Below are 20,261 nucleotides of genomic sequence, written 5' to 3' on the forward strand. Positions count from 1 at the left end.
CCACCTTCTGTCTCCTTTCCTCCCCTCCCTGATGTCACACTGCCTCAAACGCCCCTTGTCCCCGTGAGGAACTCCACTCTGATAAGCTCACACTTCCTATTTAACAGCAGAGGGAGATGCTGATTTTTTAAAGAGAATACAGAGATCAGGATTTTAAAAATGTGATGTATCTTTGATTGTTAATATTTCTTTCTTTCTTTTCTTAAACACTGGGTGTTGCATGGAATACGGCTGCCACTCCTGTACTTCTGAGGCGCAGTGACCCAGGTGATGCCTCTGTAAAGGATAAGTTTTAATCGATCTCTTTGGGAATAAAAAAGGGAAAGGAAGCTGTCGTCTTGAAAAATGGGAAGAAAAGCGAATGCAGCGTTCTTAGACCCTGGGGCTGCAGGCCGCCTCCCCCCCCCCCCCCCCCCCCCCCGCCTGCCTCGGCTTCTCACCTGAGGGTGGGCGGTGGGTGGGAGGGTCCTGCAGCTGCAGACCCCCGCCTCCGCCTCTGTCCACACTCTTTCTGCCAAAGATCTATCCAGTCCATGGCTTCAAATACCAGCCAGACGCCAACAACTCCCACATTTACAGCTTGAGCTCTGGCATCTCCAAGCTCCCGACTCACACATCCAACCCCAACTCATCTCCACTTGGGTGGTCCACGGGCCAGCTCAGATTTTACGTGTCCAACACGGAGCTCTTCATTGCCACCCCTCAGCCTCCTCCCCCCCAATCATCCATTCAGCCAGCTGCTCAATTCAGAAACCTGGGGGTCTTTCCTGACAACCCCCACCCTCACTCCTTCCTCCGTTCAATCCAACAGCAAGTCTCCTCAGTTCTTCCTTTAAGTTTGGCCTCCCCCCAAACTGCACTCTTTACAACAGCCTCCTAACTGGTCTCTCCCTTCCCCCAATCCATTCTCCACACAGCCGCCAGAAGGTTCCTTGTAAAACAGTAAATCAGCTCATATTACACTCCTGCTCAATACCCTTCCGAGGTTTCTTACTCAACGTAGGATAAAACCGGATCTTTTTACCACAGTTTTTGCTAAACACTGCTCCCCGTTTTGGCCACACAGGTTCAAACCCTTGTAGGGAAGAATCTAGAAACTTTCTGGGCAGTGACAGAACTGCCAGAGCCAGCACAGAGTGGGATAACTTCCAAGGGGAGGATGGATAAGTTGTGGGATGTGTGTTAAAAAAAAGGCAGCAAGAAAGGAATTAGCCGTATTACTTAATGGCTGCGCCTCAGAGACAGCAGCACTTGATAAACGTCGGCCGCCACCACCATCTCCCATCTCAGCTCTCCCGGAACGAGGAGCGGTGTGGGGGAAACGCAGAGCCGGCTAATCCCGCAGGGCTTTAAGTGGCCCGCAGGAAGCATCTTAGAGTTGAATAAGGAGATAAATGGCTTTGCTGGTTGTAAGGCCCAGAATGTTCTCAGAGATGAGATGAAAATCCTTCGTGTATTTCCCACTGTGAAGGAACGCAGGGTTCCAGCCCCGGGGGTGGGACCCGAGGGACGGATGGGGCTTTGCTCCGCAAATCCGCTGCGGTGGCCCATCCTCCTCCACGTGGGGTCCTTCACGCTCAGGGCACCGGGCTCCATCTTGGTGGGAACCGAAGTTCCGTGGAAATGGGGAAAAAAGGGAATGAAAGGAGGGAGAAACTGAGGGAAACATTTAAAAATCTGCAAACTAGTAAGATAAAACTTGGTAGGTCTTTATAGCAATGGATTCTGCCATAGTCGGGCCAAGAAATTGAGAGCACGTTGTGCAGTATCTAGCCTGATGGAGATTCCCCTCGCTTCTAAGTGGGATGTGTAGTGATGCTGTTGGCATCCACCACAGATCCCTGGGGCAGTCAGTGGTCCATGACTCACTGAGATGGAGGCACTCAAGGCTGCCCTCTTGCCTCAAGGCTTCCGCGGGGATCTGCTCACCCTCCAGAGCTCCCTACGGGCTCCGCCGAAGCTGGATTCCAGCTGAAACCACACCCTTGATGGGCTCTTTCCCCCCTCCTGCTCTGCCTCTCTCACTCCTACCACTTCCTCCCAAGAGCACTCCTTCAATAATACACATGCCTGAACCCCTGCCTCTGGCTCTGCCTCTAGGGCACGTGATCTAAAGCAGGATGAGTAATGAAAATCAAAAAAAAACAGAAAGTCTATAAGGACACAGCCTAATAAAGTACCTGACCGCAGAAGGCTGTGTAAAAGTTCCATTTCATATGTCAGCATTCAAAGCAGAGGGTAGAACAAGGGCCCTGGTGATGGCCACAGAGACCCCCGTCCTCCAGCGAACCCGAAGGTCGACAGCCACCACTGGAGTCCTTGGGTCAACTCAACACACGCAAATTTCCTGTGTTCTGTGAGACATGCAGCCCGCAGGAGGCTCTGTGCAGTGGACGCAGGGATGAAGTGGACCCATTTTCGGCCTTCCAGGAGACTGCGAGTTGGTGGGGTCCTCGAAGACCGCTAGAGTCACTCAGTGATGCTAACCACAAGCCCTCTGAGGACTGGACCAGGCCGTGCATACACGGCATCTCTCTGTTGTTGGGGGGGTGTTTCATAAGTGGTTGATAAGTGAATGTGGACTAGCCCCCAGCTATCCTACAAGAGGGAAACAGAATCATCGAAAGAGACAGAGCTGTCTTCCATGGTAGCAACACGGGTCGCCGAGTTTTCCAAAAATGAAAGCAACTCTCCTCGGGACACCAGGTTAGGACTTGAAATCGGGCTGCTTCAGAACAAGGTTTGATGGCTAAGCAGTTTCTCAGCAGGGGCTCTGTTAGTATTAGGGGGAGGGACTTCGTTGTGGAAAACTGTCCCTTGCATGACATTTGTCATCCTTGGCCCCTGCTCACTCAATGCCAGTAGCACTCACCCCCCAGTCACTGTGGCAACCAAAACATGAACACCCCCACATTTCCAAATGCACTCTAGGGGGCTGTGTTTACCCCTGATTGAGAGCCACAGGTAGGACACCAGTCAGCTCAAGGTGAGAGCAAAGAGCCTGAAGGAAGGCGGGGCACTGCCAGTGTGTGTGCGTGTGCGTGTGTGTGTGCGCGCGCGTGTGTGTGTGTGTTGGGTGGGAGAGATTCATCTGAACTTGGAAAAGTATGAACTTGGAGTCTGAGGACAAGGGTTTGAAAGGGACAGGAGGAGAAGGAGAAAGAGTGTCTCTTAGAAAGAATAAAAATACCCCGAGTCTTCAAGGTAACTTTGCATTTCCAGCACAATCAGAGCTTCGATTTCTTAGGCCCAGCAATCCTCCTGGCAGAGTGCAGAATGGAGGGAGAAAGGAAGCAGCTGCTCTGCCCCTGCAGCCCAACAGGCCAGCTGGAGCAACCCATTTCTAGCCCAACCTCCAGGCCTCGAGGAGGGGGAGGCCTTCCTGGAAGAGGAGCGCCCAAGAAGAAGGACTGGGTGTCACCACCCTGCCCTGGACGCCAGCAGAGGCCGCAGTAGAGGCCCCAGTATGAACATCACGGTCTGGAAGCTTCCCATACAGGTTGGTCCAAGATACCTTGAACCTTTACTAGGTTCCTTCTCCAGAGGCCAAAGGGCAAAGGGCAGCATAGATGTCACGGCCAGGTCACAGCCAGTCTTGATAAAGTGAAGGAAGGCCCGCGCTGCAGGACTCTGACACCCTCCCCATCTGCAATCTAACCATATTTAGAGAGAGGAATGGGATGGAGAGGCAGCATCAATCAGGTCCCCATAAGCTGGGCTGCGAACATCTTGGCACAATCTCAGAAAGAGCGGTTGTCACAGCCAGGAACCGAACACAGACTCACAAATGCACGGTGGACTCCGCCTCCTGCCCGTCCCTGCGAGATGAATGGTCTTCAAACACCACCTAGGTCGCTTAACTCGGTGCTCAAAAACCTCCAGCTCTTCCAGAATCACATCCGAACCCCTGGGCCCATCCACCCTGAGACACACCCACTCCCATCACCCTCCCCGGCGTCCTACACTCCCCACAAGCAGATCACACTCAGGTTCCCAAAAGGCTTGGGACTCTTGACAAGCCACCTTTGTTCACACAATTTCTCCCACCTGGAGCGCTTCTTCCATCAACCCTCACCCGGCTCCCCGCATCTGCTCCTCAAAATCCCAACTGCTCTCTGAGACGCAGTTCAATGCCATCTCCTCCAAACTGTCACCCCTGACGGACGGCTCCGGGCTCGCTGCATCTGTGCTCCTGCCCCGCTTGGTAGCCATCGCACTCTGGGCAGGATGACAGCTTCTCGTCCCCCCACCCCTGGCCGGTGAGCTCCTCCCGGGCAGGCAGAGTTCTGACTCATCTCTGGGTTGCACCAACCAGCGCCCAGTACATAGAACACATTAGCTGAGTAAATCAACATCCTTGCTCAGCAGATGGTCCAGGGCCACCAAACTCTCGGCAGACACTGGTTGGCATCAATTCTTTGTATCTCCACCCTTTGACTGCTTCCTTTCCCTCCCATCCTCCTCCATCCCACCCTGCTGGCTCTGTCCACCTCTCTGTCCCCTCACAACGGCCCCGGTCCAGGCCCCCCATTTCCTATCACCTGGACAACAGCTGGAGCGTCCTGACTGGTCTTCCCCACAACCCTCTTGCCCCTCTGATCCATTTTCCTCTCAGCCACCAATGATTGGCTTAAAAAGAAAATCTGTTAGTGTCCTCTCCATGATCCAAATCTCTTTAATGGTTTTCCCTGGCACTTTGGAAAAAAATCCAGCTCTGTACTAAGTAAACTATGGTTTGCAAGGCCCTGGGTGAGTTGGTACTAACCTCCCCAACCTCATTTTAAACCACTGTCTCCCTTGATTACTAGGCCCAGCACAACCCTGACAGCTGTTCCCACCACAGGGCCTTTGCATATGCTGTGCCCTCTGCCTGGAACGCTCTCTCCAGTCTTCACTAGGCTAGTTTCTTCTCCTCCTTCAAATATCAGACAGCTTGAGAGGTGTTCCCTGGCCACTCTGTCCAAGGTAGGGCCCTCTCCGTGGTCTCCATTTTTGCCCTGTAATCACTATATGCCAACATTTCCAGCTCCTACCACAGCATCTGGCCCAGAGTGAGCGTTCAGTAGATGTTTGTTGAATGAATGAATGACTGAGTGGAGGGTCCTCTTGAACACCTGCCAGTGATTGCCCATTGGGCATCCAGATCCTAGTTTCATTTGGTTCTTGACTAACAAAGTTAGAAGAGTTTTGGGTTGCGAGCTTTTTTTAGCAGAAAGCAAAAGTGGTTTCTTGCTTCTGAGCCTGTTCTGCCTCTTTATTGTTGTTTTCACTTGTCAGCATTGATGTACTTCAGAGAAACTATCACCGTGTTTCTTACGGACTTTGATTCTCTTCCTGTATCCACAGAAACAATGTCCCACGATGGGCCTCTACCCTGGGCCAGGCCTGGGCGCCAGTGCGGAGGCCTGAGAGGTGGGGGCGGGGGTGGGGTGGGCAGGAAGATGCCGGCGGGGCAGACCCAGGCCGCACAGCCGGATCACAGCACTTACACGAGTGAGGAAGGATCCTGGGCTTCACACCCCGAAGTACAGGGTGGTGGGCGTTCACCCCCCACCCAGCAGATGCATCAGTCATTCCCCCCTTTTAATTACACCAGTACCAGGCCGCTTCATCTGAGCCTCGTTGGAATTGCAGCTGGTCACTGAGGGGCTGGCTGGGACGTGAAACCAAACGGCCCGGTCATGGCTCCAGGACAGTCCCTGCCCCACCATCTCTGGGGAAGACCCCACTGTTGCTGCTTGCTTTGGGGCAGCTGCAGGGTCCAGCTGTGCCTCTCTGCTCCCTGTCCTGGTCCCCCAGGATGCCTCCCTCAGAGCCCAGCTTATTCAGAAGTGCAACGGGCTCCCATCCGGAATCCGACCATTCCCACCACCCGCTGGTGCCACCTGCTCCCAGTGGCCTCACCTCTTTCCTGGATTACTGCCACAGGCTCCAACTGGTCTCCCTCCTTCTGCCCTGACCCCCGTGGTGTGGTCTACACAGCAGCCAGAGTGAGCAACCCTACCAGGAGCAGATCAGATCATGCCCCCTCTCAGCTCTATGCCCTGCACGGCCCCCCACTTGATGCCAAGTACAGATACACCCTCACAGTGGGCCTGCCTGCCTCTCCCCACTCTCATTTCCTACCCCCACCCCACCCCGCTCCAGCCACGCTGGCCCCTGGCTGCTCCTCAACCACCCCCGTGAGTTCCCACTCCGGGCCTCAGCCTGGCTGTTCTCTGGGCCTGGGACAGCCTCCGGGGTACCAGCTTGACTCCCTCACCTTCGAGCCTCTGCTCTACTGCCATCTTCCCTGTGGATGCCACCTGGCCCAGCCCCAGGCTGCTCTAGTTCACTTTTTTCCCCATGGCACTCATCATTTCTGGCACACTACACAGCTCACAAGTTTATCAGGTTTATTGATTTCTGGTCTCTCTCCCCGAGAATGTCAGCTCTGCGTCTATTTGTTCCATGGTGTATCCCAAGCTTCTGGAATATAGAAATGCTCAAGAAATGTTTACATGAATAAAGGTCTGCCTGCACTGCCATCGCCTCCCCAGGCCTGAGGGCCTGGGCTCCCAGCATCCTGGGGACTCTGCCTCTGAACGCTCCATCAGCACACATGCCTGTGACAATGCTGACCAGGTCATCCACTGGGGGCCCTTGCCACGTCCACACCAGCTCCTTTGCTCATGTCCTTTCCCACTCTGGGAGGCCACCTCACCTTCCTGAGGCCAACTGCATCTTTCCCTACCTTCTAGGTGCACAGCGAGTTCCACCTCCTCCCTGAAGCCTCCCTGGATTACACTAGCTTAAATCACCACTTGCCTTCTGATGGTCCCTAAGTGGGAGCCACGCATTTGCTTCAGCTCTTCAAGTTGCTTCCTCCTTCATTCTTCTCCACTCCGGGAGGAGCAGGTGAATGGATACCGTAAGGTGGATACCAGTGCCTGCTTATTCATCCTGTGAGCTCTCCCCAGCCCTCGGCTCCTTCCCTTCCTCCCAGGTCACCTTGTCTGGCTTCCCTCCTCCCCCGGGGCTGCCCCTTCTCAGGCTCCTCTTCCTCCTGGACCTCAGGCTGTGTCCTCCCTGGGTGATCTCCAGTGGATTCAGCACCATTGCTACTGGCGCCCCTGCCCCCCATCCTTGGGGCCAGCTCAGGCCTCTGCTCTCAACTCCAGACCCACCAGCTGACCTCCTCCCCCGCTGCCCCGCCACCTCCCATGGCACCTCCCAGACCACGAGACAAAACCTGGAACTCCTGGGCCCATCACTCTCCGTCCGTGTCCTGTCTCCCAAGGGGCATCTGAGCAGACACCGTCACCCGGGAGTCCTCCTCTTCCCCCAATCCCGGCAGTGCTTGGTCCCCAAGGTTCTCAAGCCCCTGTCCCCCTTGCCCACAGCTATGCCTGGCCCAGGCCACCAGTCCTTCCCCTGGGCCACCGCCTCCTCCCTGCTCTCTGCCTTCAGTCTCCCGCACTCCGCCCCGAGCTAGGGCTGTCTAAAGGCAGTGTGGACGGCAGCTCTCCACGCAGGCCCTGCAGGGCTCCGCACTGCCCAGGACTGAGTCCGAGATTCCCCGCACACCTCAGGCTTTGCCAGGCCCCACTCCTCTAGCGCCTCTCTCACCACGCCCCTGAGCACGTTCAATCCTGGGACGGACAGGCTCTCTGTGGCCTCCAGTCCTTTGCCCCCGCCCTGCTGTTCCCTCTGCCAGGAGCACGCCCACCTTCCCCACCTCCGCGCCCAGCCTCCACCTGGAGCAGCATCCCTCCTCAGCTCAGCCACGCCTCCTGAGGGACACCTGCTCTGGGTCAGACACTCTCCTCCCAGCTGACCGCCTGGGGCCTCTCGGTGCTCCATCTAGCCTGCAATTCCTGTGTGTTCTGCTCCCCAAACTGTCCACAGGCATCGCTAACTCCACTTGAGAAAAAAGAAGCCGCGATCTGCCCCCATGAACCCTCCCTCTGGGTTCACCCTATCTTATCCACTGCATCACCCTCAGTCTGTGACCACCGCGGAGAGCTCTACACGTTTGTTGAATGAGTAAATGTTTGTGAGTGATTCACTGCTCTTTAAATATATAAATTAGGCATCCCCGTGAAAGGACAAGGCCGGCTTGAACACTGATGCGCTTTCTCCAGTGAAGGGAGGAGTGAACTCCTAGCTAGAAGGTGTGAATCCATCTGGGTCTGACCAGGGACGAGGACACAGGTGGCAATCACTGTGGAGGAAGGTGACAGCCTGTAGCAGATGCTGCTGGTGATCTTCCTGAGCTCACTGGCTCGGCTTCCGACTGCCAGTGCTGCATCTCTGCATCTGGGCCTGGGACGTCACTCCCCACTCCTCCCGGGACCAGCTCTAACTGGGACGGATGGGAGATGGTGCATGAACACCAGCCCCCTTGGCCCATGGGTGGGGTCACTCTCAGGTACTGTCCATTTCCCAGAGCTCCCCAGCAGGACTGAACTCCCTCCAGCTGCCCACAGCGGAAACTGACTCGATATCACACCCTGCGCTGGCTGCTGTCCTTTCCCCGTCTCACTCCCCCACCCCCTATTGGTGTTTTCCGAAATCCCCTTCCAGATAACCATGTGTACTGAATTCTTGTCTCAGTGGAGGAGCCCAAACTCAGACATGGTCCCAGATGCTCCCTGGCGAATGGCAGGCTCTAAAAAAATGTCAGTCCCCTCCCTCCTCTCTCTTGTGGAAAGCCGATCCTCCGTCTTCATCGTCTAGCACACAGGCCTTCATCTGTCCAAACACTCAGCGTGTCCTGTCCATCTGTCAAGCTCTGCACTGTCTCTGGGGACAAAGACAAGTCAACAGTCCCAGTCCTCAGGGATCAAATCAGAAACTTAATAGGCCAGCCTGGTTGCTTTGTCCTGGACACAAGAGGGACATCCTAGATGAATTTTTAATAATATGAAACAGCCGACATTGACAGGGTGGTCACCCCGTGCCGGCACTGTTCTAAGCACTGTCACCTAAAACTCATTTGACCCTCTCAACAGCCCTATGAGGGCCACACAGTTATGGGGTGCCAGAACAGGCCCTTGAGTGCAATGCGACAGGTGGGGCCTTTTAACCAGGATCATGCCCCCCCCCCCAGGATCCCCTACCATTATGGGGGCCACACCCTCTGAGCACCTGCCCTGCAGTAGGCAGTGGGCCAGCCCTACTCACGCCCTCTGCATTCCACCTCGCACCACCACTGGGGAAGGAGGCTTCGTCCTCATCAGGAGATGAGCAAACTGAGGCTCAGACTGCCTAGGAACATCCAGGCTTATGTGAAATGTCCAGAATAGCAAATGCATAGAGACAGGAAGGAGATTAGTGGTTGCCAGGGACTGGGGGAGGGGGCTATATTGGGAGGTACCAGGTTTCTTTTCGGGGTAATGAAAATGATCTGGATTTACATGGTAAGTGATGGTTGCACAACATTGTGAATGTACTAAAAACCACACTGAACTGCATACTTTAAAATGGTTAAAATGGCTAATTCTACGTTATGTGATTTTAGAGCGCCCAGGAAGCACATGTTGGCCTGGATGTGCATTCTTGCCAAGACGTGTGGTTCCCTATTTCCACCTCAGTGTTGAGTCCAGACTCCTCACAGATCCCGAATTCCTGGAAGGCAGAATCCCATTTGCCCCAAACCCTGGGAACATCCAGTGCCCACGGGGGACTGGGAGGCCACTCAGTGGCGAGCAAGTCTCTCTGGCTTTTGGCGCCAAATTCCCTGGCTCTTCCCCTGTTCCTCTCTTTTGGCACAGACCCCGTCCCACCTTGTGCCTCCAGTTATAGCCAAGGGCCTCAACCTTGCTTCACACAAGAATCTCCTCCCTCTAGGATGGGCCAGGGCATCACTCATTTTGAAACCTCCCAGGTGAGACCAATGTGCGGCCAGGGCTCAGGCATCCAACCAGACACAGGTTCCCGAGGGCAGGGCCGCGGCCTGTTCATCTCTGCAGCCCCAGAACTGGCCACGGCACAACATCCTGGCAAACGTTTGCTCAATAAATCAACGAATAGAGGTTTGTTGAGTAAATTAAAGTCCATATAAATTTGCAATCTTTTATTTGCTGGATACAAGCAAATAAATGGAAGACAGACAATTCTATTTATTGAATTGGGAAAGGAAAATGCAGTACTTGAAAAAAAATAAAATCACGTAAAAAAAAGCCAGCAACTATCAAAGTGCTTATGGATAGCAGATGCTCAAGTCCAAGGATGAAAATCACGGTGACACGTGCATGGTGCTCAGCACAGAGTGGAAACGCAAGCCAGAGCCAGCCCTCTCTATGGATGGGGGAGCGGAGACCAGTCTGGGTAAGACATGTGCTCAAGGAAGGATTATATGGACAAGAGAGCCCATTACTGAGAGTGGGAATGTATTGGGTGTGGGCTGGGTCCTCAAAGGTATTATCTGTGCCCCCACAACCATCTCTGGAGGACAGTGTCATCATCCCCCATTTGCAGATGAGAAAACGGAAGCTCAGAGAGGTTGAGTGACCGACACACAGCTGGTAAGAGCCAGAGCCAGGCCCAGCCTCCAGGGCCTCCTACTCACAGACCAGGCAAGTGGCTCAAAGATAACAGGACAGAAACCACGCCTCCCAGAAATGATGAACAGCCAATACCCCATGGTCCAAATCCATGGTGGCAGTGAAGACCAGCTTGGCGCCAACCCATGGGCACCAGCCCATGAAGCAAGAAACGTTCAAAGTGACATGACCTGTGCTTGACGCCCACAGCCCTCAACATGCACTCACTCTCGGCAAAGAGGGTGCCGTGGCATTCATGCTTTCACAAGGAGCCCGGTGCCCCGCAGAGAAGACAGGTCCTGGGAGTTGGCCTCACCCGCTGCACCCATCCTCAGCTTTAGAGGCCTCCGAGGGCCCCCTCTTCTGCTTGCCCCAAACTTGTCACAGCCCAGAAGGAAATCTGGTTAGCTTCTTTATAGAGATGAAGGGTAGTTAAGCTTGGATTCACGCTAAAGCCCCAGAGGTTGTGTCCTCAAAATGGCAGCTGCTAAAACATGCTGGGGGACATTTGAGCCACTGCTAACCCCTTCCCGACACCACCCGACTCTCTTCATTATCCCACTGGTGAGACCACAGCATCCTGAGATGACCAAGGAGAGGGAGCGCTGTGAGGGATGTCCTGCGGCTTCCTCCACTCGATCGTTCACTCCCCCAAACCTAGTGTCATCCGCTTCCCCTCCCTCCCTACAGCCACAGCCATCACCAAGTCCGATCACCCCTGCCTCCAAAACCATCTCAAATCAGACCAGGGCTCGACACTGCTGCCTCTCCCCTGGCCCCCCATCCGGGCCACACCACTGGCTTCCCCACCACCACCTCTCTCCTGGACCAAAGTGACAGCCTCCTCACGGGAAGCCCATCTGTGTAAAGTGTAGATGAGGCCAGGCCACTCCCCTGCTCAAAACCTCTAGAAGCTTCTAGTTGCACTTACAATAAAACCCCAACCCCTTCCCTAGCCTCCAAGGCCCTGTGTAGCCTGGGCCCTGCCTCCCTCCAGGCCTCACCTCCTCCTGTCTTCCTTCACCCAGCAGCTAGAAGCTACTCTGGCCCTTCACACACCCCAAGTGCACGAGGAACTCTGCTGAGAACGATCTTCCCCCAGATCTTCCTCGCCGACTACTTCCTTCAACCGGCTCTCAGCTGAGATGTCATCTCTTGTCCCTGGACCACACAATCCAAGTGACCACCCAGTCCCCCCTTATCAGATCATACGAGTTTAATTACCCTGTAGCACACGTGTTCTTCTATTTCTCCAGCAATATTTTCGGCTTATTTATTTTCTGTTCCAGCCCCCCATCCTACCCTGCCCTGCCCTGTCCGTGCATACACACGGAAAAATATAAACTCCACTGCAGGGGCCCTTCTATCCTGTCCACCACTATATTCTCACAACCCAGCACAGTACCTGGCATGTAGAAAACAGTCAAAAATCTTTGCAAAAGAATGAATTAGTAGCTACTGAGGCCCCATGATGGGCCAAGCATGTGCTACGAGCATGTGTCTGTATCTAGCAAAGGATCCAGGCACTAGTCAAGTAATTCATTAGATGTTTAAAGGGTGGGATGATTGCTATAGAGGAAAAGGAAAAGTTCAAAGAGCGTGTGCATGTATGGCGATGGAGGGCAGTGTAGTTTTAAAATGTACTCAAATTCTCTGACACTCCTCTCTCAAGAAGTGGACTCTAATTCCCCACTCCTCAACCATGAGCAGTGGGGTCACCTGACTCCAAGGAAGAGAATGCAGTGGCAGGGACCGCTGCATGACTTCCTCAGCTACAGCATCAAAAGGGGTACTGTTTCCACCTGCTTCTCAGGCTTGGAACCCAGCTGCCACGCTGTGGGGAAGCCCGGCCCACAGGGAAGCATCGCGTGTAGATGTTCCAGCCACAGGCCCAGCGGGGGACCCAACCAACAGCCAGCATCGACCACCAGACACGAGCAAGGAAGCCTTCGAGAAGGCTCCAGCCCCGGCCAACTGACTACAATCGCGTGAAAGACCCCAAGCGAGAACCTCCCAGTGGAGCCCTGTCAACCCCCATGACCCTGAGAGGAAAGGACAATACATGCATTGTTTTTCCAACCACTCACTTTTGGGGTGATCTGTTCCATAGCCATGGATGACCAGAACAGGGGCAGGGTGAGCTCTGTGGAAGTCAGGGAAGGTTTACTGGAGGATATCTGAGCTGAGATCTGCGCGGGTTAAGTTAGGTACTTTGAGGGGAAGACTGGCAGGCAGAAGGACTCGTACATGCAGAGGCTCTGAGACCGAAAGGGGCAAGGCCCATTCAAGGAAAGGAGCGGGGACCCCTGAAGACCCCCTCCTCAGTGATGGAGGGGGAGAGTCAGGCAGCGGATGCAGCAGGAAGTATCAGATGACCTTGAATTACCTCCCCTCCTTACCAGCTGGGCAGCCTGGAACAAGTAACTCGCCCTCTCTGAGCCCTAGGCTCCTCGAAGGAATTGGGGATAACATCATCCACTACAAAGGAGTGTTTAAGGAATAGTGAGATGAGAGCAGAGCTTCCACCTCAGTACCGTGAACTAAATATTGGTTTCCTTCTCGTGTTCCGGGTGAGTTAAAAAAAAAGCATTCTAGAACTTCCACAGTCCTGTTTGTTTCTCTCTCTGCTAAAACTTGGCCCTTGGCCCATAGGATGGGGAACCAGGTGACCCCATTCCTAGCTCCACCACTGCTGTGTGACCTTTGGGGAATCACTTAACCTCCCTTCTGGGTTTTTCGAAGAATAAAATAAATGCAAAAAATAAAACCTGTATCGGTGACTTGAACTTCTTAAAGACAGACACTGGGGAGATGCAGGCTCACGCCTCTGTTCTGCCGCAGCTATTTTTGGCCCAATCAGCCTCAGAAGCAGGTCTCGCAGAGGGGGTGTACGTGTTTTTCCTTGAGGTCTGGTACCCGTCTCCTTCGGCAGCCTCAGCCGTCTGAGTCACATGTGGGGACGAATGGGCCATCGTTGACATTTATAGGGTAAGCCCTGGTCCTCAGCTCTGGCGCTGTCGTGGGCTTTTCAGGCCTTCGAGTATGCTTGTATCAGGGTTCACGCTCCCCCCCCCACCCCGTCTTCCAGAAATACCTTCACCCCGGGGACTCTGGCCCACTTGGAGGATCACAGGCCTGGCGAGGGCTGCTGGAAGGGGCACGGGTGAACTCTCTGAAAACCTTTTGTTTCCTGTTGAATACCTACAGGAGTCTACACATCCTTAGAGAGCCCATTCATCCTCGAGTCTCTAATTGGATGCTCCTTTCTTAGCAGAGAGGTGCCAGAACAATGTTTATTTATTTATTTTTTTTGTGAGGAAGATCAGTCCTGAGCTAACATCCATGCTAATCCTCCTCTTTTTGCTGAGGAAGATCAGCTCTGAGCTAACATCTATTGCCAATCCTCCTCCTTTTTTTTTTTCCCCCCAAAGCCCCAGTAGATAGTTCTATGTCGTAGTTGCACATCCTTCTAGTTGCTGTATGTGGGACGCGGCCTCAGCATGGCCGGAGAAGCGGTGCGTCGGTGCGCGCCCGGGATCCGAACCCGGGGCGCCAGTAGCGGAGTGCACGCCCTTAACTGCTAAGCCACGGGGTCGGCCCAGAACAATGTTTAAACAACTCCCCACCTGCAGGTCACTGACTTATTATTATGACTACTGTTATCATTAGAATTACCTATTAGCTGCCATTTATTGAATGTTACTTGGGTTCCAGGTTCTGCATTGTGTTAACTTTAAGGCATCAAATCCTCACAACCAGCCTTGTGTGGCAGGTATGGTCATTAGCCCCATTTTACAGATGCGGAAATTGAGGCCTCAGGCACTTAAGCACACCTTGCCCAAATCATTTAGCTAATGAGCAAGGATTGGCCCTGGGTCTTGAGGGCAGGAAAGCCAGGCCGTGAGCCAACGTGCTGTAACACCACTTTTCAAGCGTGTAGTTTCTGCCAAGGACAGCCTGGATAACTTCCAATCTTCCCAGCAATCCCTTCTTCGGGGGGAGGTGTCACTTGATAGCCCCACTTGACAGCTGAGGAAACTGAGGCTCTGAGAGGGACATGATGTGCTAACAGTGGAAGGCTTGGCTTTGTGACTCCAAAGGCCCTTGACTTGATTGCCATTCTCTAGGACGCTGGTTCTCAGAGTGTGTTGCTGGGGCCAGCAACATCAGCCTCTCCCGAGAATGTACTAGAAATGCAAATCCTCGGGCCCCACCCTAGACCTACTGAATCGGGAATTCTGGGGATGGGGTCCAGCAACCTGTGTTTAAACAAGCTGTCCAGGGGATTCCAACCACATTCATGTTTGAGAACCACTGTTGCCTCCCTATGACCCACAGCTTGCACAAGTTTACCATGTGCAGGCGCCTTAGACAGATGCCACCTCAGCTTAAGCGTGAAGGGTTGTGGGCAGAGCTTGGGAAACAAAGGGCAGAGAGCGGAGATGCTGCTCAAGAATCTCATATCACAAGGACCATTTCCATGCTTCTTCTCAACGGCAGGCAGGACTTGTGACGAGGCTGTCTCAACATTCTTCCCAGCGCTGCTGGGAGGGGCGGCGCAGAGCTGGGCCCCCCGGAGGAAGGCAGGGCTCCGCTGCCCCTACAAGCAATGAGTTCCAGATGGGTTTTGGGGAGCCAGTGTCTGGAAAGTTTCACAGTAAAACAAAACAAAAACACACCCAGAACAAACATATAGAAAAACAAAAAAAACACGTTGCCTTTTCCAGGAAAAGGGTGGCCCAGCAGTAGGGTGACCAACTGCCGTGGTTTGCCCAGGACTGAAGAGTTTCCTAGGATGCAGGACTTTCAGGGCTAAAACCGGGATGAGCTGGTCACCCTAGCATCTTGGGCATCACCCCTCTTTGGAAGAAGAGGGAGGCCTGCCTGGCCGCGTGGAGGACAACAACAGTTCTGACCCAGGTTCCTGGCTGTTACTTCCGTGGGAGGTTTTACAGGTCTGCGTGGACACGTGCAGAGGTTTCTCTCTCCCCTCTTTCTTCCTCTAGCTCTGGGCCTTTGCATCAGCCCTCCCTCTCCTCCATAGCCTGCCTGGCTTCCCTCTGCTCCTGCAGATCCAAAGTCTACCTGGGAATTCTTTCCTGTCTTCCCAGATCCTCCCTTCCTCCCCTCCTGGAATTAAATATCCTTCCCCAGCAGCGCGTTTTAATTCCCCAAGTCTAGTGTTCATAGGCTGCTCTTTATCAGAATGATTTTTATGGGATGATTAGCAATGGATACCTGTCCAGTTCTCAAAAGCACTTTTCACTTAACAGGAATCCACACGTCAACCCCGGGGGGTGGGTCTGATCCTCAAGTCCATTTTATAGAAGAAGAAACTGAGGTTTAAGTTAACCAGCCCTCTTAAAATCATACAGAGGAAGTGGCAGGGCTAGCAGCCAACATAGGCTCATGGACTCAGACTCTTAGGCTGCATTCTCTGTCTTTCTATTACCCAGCCCCTGCTGGTGAGGACAAGTCCCTGTGTGCCTCCACTGTGCCCAACGTGGGGCTGGACATGGGGCAGGCACTAGGCCAACGTTCGCCAGGTGAAGGAGAGGCCTGTGTGAGCAGCAAGGATGCAAGGCACGTCGGATGACCCAATGGGCAAGGGATGACATGCCTGGAGCCAGCGTACCCAGAAAGATGGCAGGAAAGGACACTCCTGCGAACACCTTCTGCAAACGACAGTCCACTGGACGGGGAGCTCCGTGAGGGCAGGCCCTGCCCCTCTCCTGCTCACTGCTGACTTCCTAGCCCCCGGCACAGTGCCCAGCACCTGGTGAGCTCCAAGCACACCTGTTGAACGACAACAGAGGCTTCACAGCACTAAAGCCCTGTGCCCTCTGGGAGAGGCTAATTCCTTGGGGATTCCAGAACAGGCCAAAGTTGTAGATGTGGCTATGTCTCTGTCTGACATTCGTGGGGCTCTACTTGAGTGCAGGGTCTGGGCTAAGTTCAATGAGGATCAAGAAAATGTACAAAACACATTCTCTGCCACTGGTCTGATCTGCCTCACATGCCTCCAGCACACCATGGCTGTGGGTGCATCTGCTGTCCTCCCTGCCTAGTGTCCATGTCCTCATCCTTGGAGGACAGTCCCTCCACCCAATTTTCCCTTGGGAAGCCACCACTCCCTTAACCTCTATCCACACACCCCAACTCCAAGGGTGGTCAGGCCTGACCAATCAGCATATTCCATCCCATGGGCCACCACGATTGGTCCAGGGATGGACATGTGACCCAAGCTGGTCCAATGAAAGTCAGCCCCAAGACTTTAGTTGAAGGGTTGGGAAAGAGAAGCTCTCTTTGTAGGGAGATTACTAACTGTCAGGGTGATGGCCTCCTGGGGCCTGGAGCCACAGGGACTGGGCCAGCCTGAGAGAAACGGTGACCCAGGAGAAATCAGAAGAGAGAGACAGAGACAGAAATCCAATACAATCATCATATAAGACCTGGTACTGGAATATCCTGATACATGAGCCAAAAAACTACCATCTCTCTCCTAGTTTTTGTACTGCTTAAGCCACTTCAGGATGGGTTTCTGCTACGTGTAACTGAGAAAGTCCCGCCATAGGATCAAGCTACAGCTGCCCTCCTCTCACCCAGAAGTGCCCTCAGGCCCAGATCTCAACATCAGGCCTCTGCCCCCTCACACCGGGCACTCCCTGCCTGCGTCCCCTTCTCTTCAGCCCCCAGCCTGGCTTGAGGCGCTCGTGGGTGGTCTGGGGCCTGAATTATCTCAAGAGTCCCCCACTTGTCTGCACTCTGGCAGCTCACCCTCAGTCCACACTCCACATGGTCAAGAGAGTTGATCTTTCTGAAGCAGATGATACAGAATCATGTCACTTCCCTGCTTAACCGTGGGCTCGTCGCTGTCCAGAGCGGTTTCCTACAGGATGGGGTGCCTGTCCCCCCAGTCAATGAGCTGATTTTAGATGGCACATGGACCCAGCGCTCAAACACAGTGAAACAGAACAAGAAACTTAGGCTCCTTTTGATTCTCTTACAAACCTTCTGATTTCTTTACAGAGAAAAATCTCCGCATGGTGCTACTGTGGCTCTGACACTTCTCTACCCCTTGCTTCTTTCCCTTTTTAACAAAAAGACAGAAGGCCTTGAGCTCAGAACCTTCCACAGCAGGCTAGGACTTTAAAACACTGGTTTGTTTTCACTGCATTTATTTTTATCGCCACTTTCTTTTTATGCAAGTGATACCAGTTTTCCATTGACAGCAGTTACATAAAATTGCCTTTGGAAATTAATTTGTATAAACATAAAAGTGAGTCTATTTAAAGAAGAAATAAGGCAAATAACAGGAGGTATTTAGATATGGTGAATGATGTTTGGCAAACAACAATTCACAGGAGAAAACGAGATCTGCTCAGCCAGGCACACAGGCCTCTCACAGTCCACCCCTTGACTGTTCCTTCAAACCCACTGAAGGGCTTGTCACTCCCAAGACGAGTCTCACAGGTTCATACCTCCAAGCCTTTGCCCATGCTGTTCCTTCTGCCTAGATTCCCTTTCTCCACAATCTCCTTATCAACCTAGAACAATCCCATTTATTCTTTAAGATCCAGGTCAATGTTACTGTTTACTGTGGCCCAACTACTCGGGGATTTCAGTGCACCTGGAGAACAATGTCTGTGCTCTCAGGCCACTTTTTTTTTTTCTTGGTGAGGAAGATTGGCCCTGAGCCAACATCCCTTGCCAATCGTCCTCTTTTTTGCTGAGGAAGATCGTCCCTGGGCTAACATCCATGCCCATCTTTCTCTACTTTATACAAGACACTGCCACAGCATGGCTTGATAAGTGGTGTGTATGTCACACCCAGGATTCGAACCTGTGAACCCTGGGCTGCCAAAGTGGAATGTGCGAACTTAACCACTACGCCACCGGTCAGGCCACTTTTTACGGGTTGCTGACAGGAGGGCCCTCCCTGTGAGGCTGAGAGATCCCGGAAGAACCAGAGTGGTCTTTCACCTCTGCGTCTGGCACAGAAGGTCAGTTAGCACAGGATGAATTGAAAGAACACTAACTCGGGTGTGGACCCATTAGATACAAGCACAGCTGGAGACAACATAGGCCTGGAGCCTAAACAGCGAAAGGAGGGGGAATTCTGAAGGAAGGGCAGGGAGTGATCTCCAAGGGCAGGTGCCTGAGACCGGGCCCCCCAGTACAGCCCAAGGATTCCTTCAGGAGAGGGGAGGAGGAGAGCATCCTGGGGTAGAAGGATCCTGCAGAGGCCAGGCGCAGGGGACCTGGTAGGCCGAGGTTCTTGACTTTAACTTGCATTTGAACTTCAGAAATTGTTATAATGTCAGTTCCTAAGCCCCAGCCTAAAGATCCTGACTCGGTAGGTTTGAAGCGGGCCCCTGAAGCTGCACTTAAAACGAATGCTTCAGGCGATGATGAAGGTCACACTCTGAAATGCACTGGTCCACAGGTGTCAGGTAAGAACGGAGACAGGTAGGGGCCTAGCACACAGAGGCAGAAATGCACACGAACTGCAAAGATCCTCCAGAACACTGTGTCCCTGCCCGGACACTGAGAGCCTGGAAACACAGCCGAGCAGAGAACAAGCGTCGTCAAGGTTATTTAAAATATGCCCCAAATAATTCAAAGGAGATGTGTCTAATGAGGTAGATCCACACGTGATCACGGGCATTCTATAGGCTGAAACTTGAACGATCCATCCAAAATACAGACTCTCTTGTTAGAGACTTTATCAAGTAGAAATGTAAACAGGGAACTTAACCCCTACAGGTCGGGCTGAGGCCATGTCTGGCTAAAGAAACCCTCCTTTGTTTGAATGACCAGGCACTCAAATTGTTCAGAGATGAAATCAAGGCAAACGAGAGAGTGGGGGGGTTTTAGCAGAATTTGCTGCAAATGGCTGAAAGGCATCCATATAACTTTGCTCTGAGAGCCTCCACTTCGGTTCTATACGAAATGCCTCCTTAAATGTGAATTAAAATCGAAAAATGAAACCCTGCGCGTGGCTGTGGTATTTAAGACCGGTGCCCGTGGCCGCCCCCCTTAAAGGTCTTGCCTTCAGAACAATCCAGGCCGAGTCACTCATCAAATGGAGATTGACTTTTATCTGATTAACCCATGGAGAAACATCCTTCTCCATCTCGCAGGAACAGTCTCGGCAAAGGCGTTTTGCAGACTGCAGAGAAAAGTTGGGCCTTGGCTTCTCTCCTGCTCTGCCAGTGGAAAATTACAAAGGAAGCAAGGCTGCCCTCTGCTATGCTCACAGGTTCTTCCTGGGCCCCGAAAACACAGAGAGAAACCCGGAAACAGAGTGAGCCTCTACTTACCTGGAGCAGAGAGGAGTCTGGGAGGGGGCGGGGGCGGGGGTGGTGGGGGCAGCGGGGGAGGGGGTCGGCACTGGCAGATGTGTTGACAGCTGTCGGTCACCTTGGAGCAGGACTTCTGGGGCTCCCCGTGCGTCACCTGCAGGAATGGGCACACGTGCCCAAGGGAAGACAATGAAGCAACCGGGAGCTGAAATGGGCCCACCCCACCCACTCCCTGCCAGGCTGGAACTTGGGATTCTTCCCCCAGACCCCGGAGGGAAGGAGAGACAGAAGTCGGGTTGGCTCAAAGGGAACAACGTTGTGGGAGGCTGGCCTGGCAGTTTTGGAGACCAAGGTTTTATTTCCAGCTCTGTCAGGAACTGGCTGTGGGACCATGGCAATTGACTGGATATTAGTGAGAGAGAGACAAGAA

General features: G+C 53.3%; 1 protein-coding gene across 2 annotated transcripts in view; it reads right to left on the minus strand.

Annotated features, from left to right (window-relative positions):
- The window catches only part of PRIMA1 (proline rich membrane anchor 1), a 62,860-nt gene that overhangs the window by 34,609 nt on the left and 7,990 nt on the right, over positions 1-20,261 (minus strand). For both annotated transcript variants that reach the window (XM_058567606.1, XM_058567605.1), the window contains exon 3: positions 19,850-19,985. In XM_058567606.1, coding sequence (XP_058423589.1) covers positions 19,850-19,985 — 136 coding nt within the window. The remainder of the gene's footprint in view (positions 1-19,849; positions 19,986-20,261) is intronic.

This window comes from Diceros bicornis, chromosome 24, assembly GCF_020826845.1.
Source record: "Diceros bicornis minor isolate mBicDic1 chromosome 24, mDicBic1.mat.cur, whole genome shotgun sequence".
Classification (NCBI taxonomy): domain Eukaryota; kingdom Metazoa; phylum Chordata; class Mammalia; order Perissodactyla; family Rhinocerotidae; genus Diceros; species Diceros bicornis.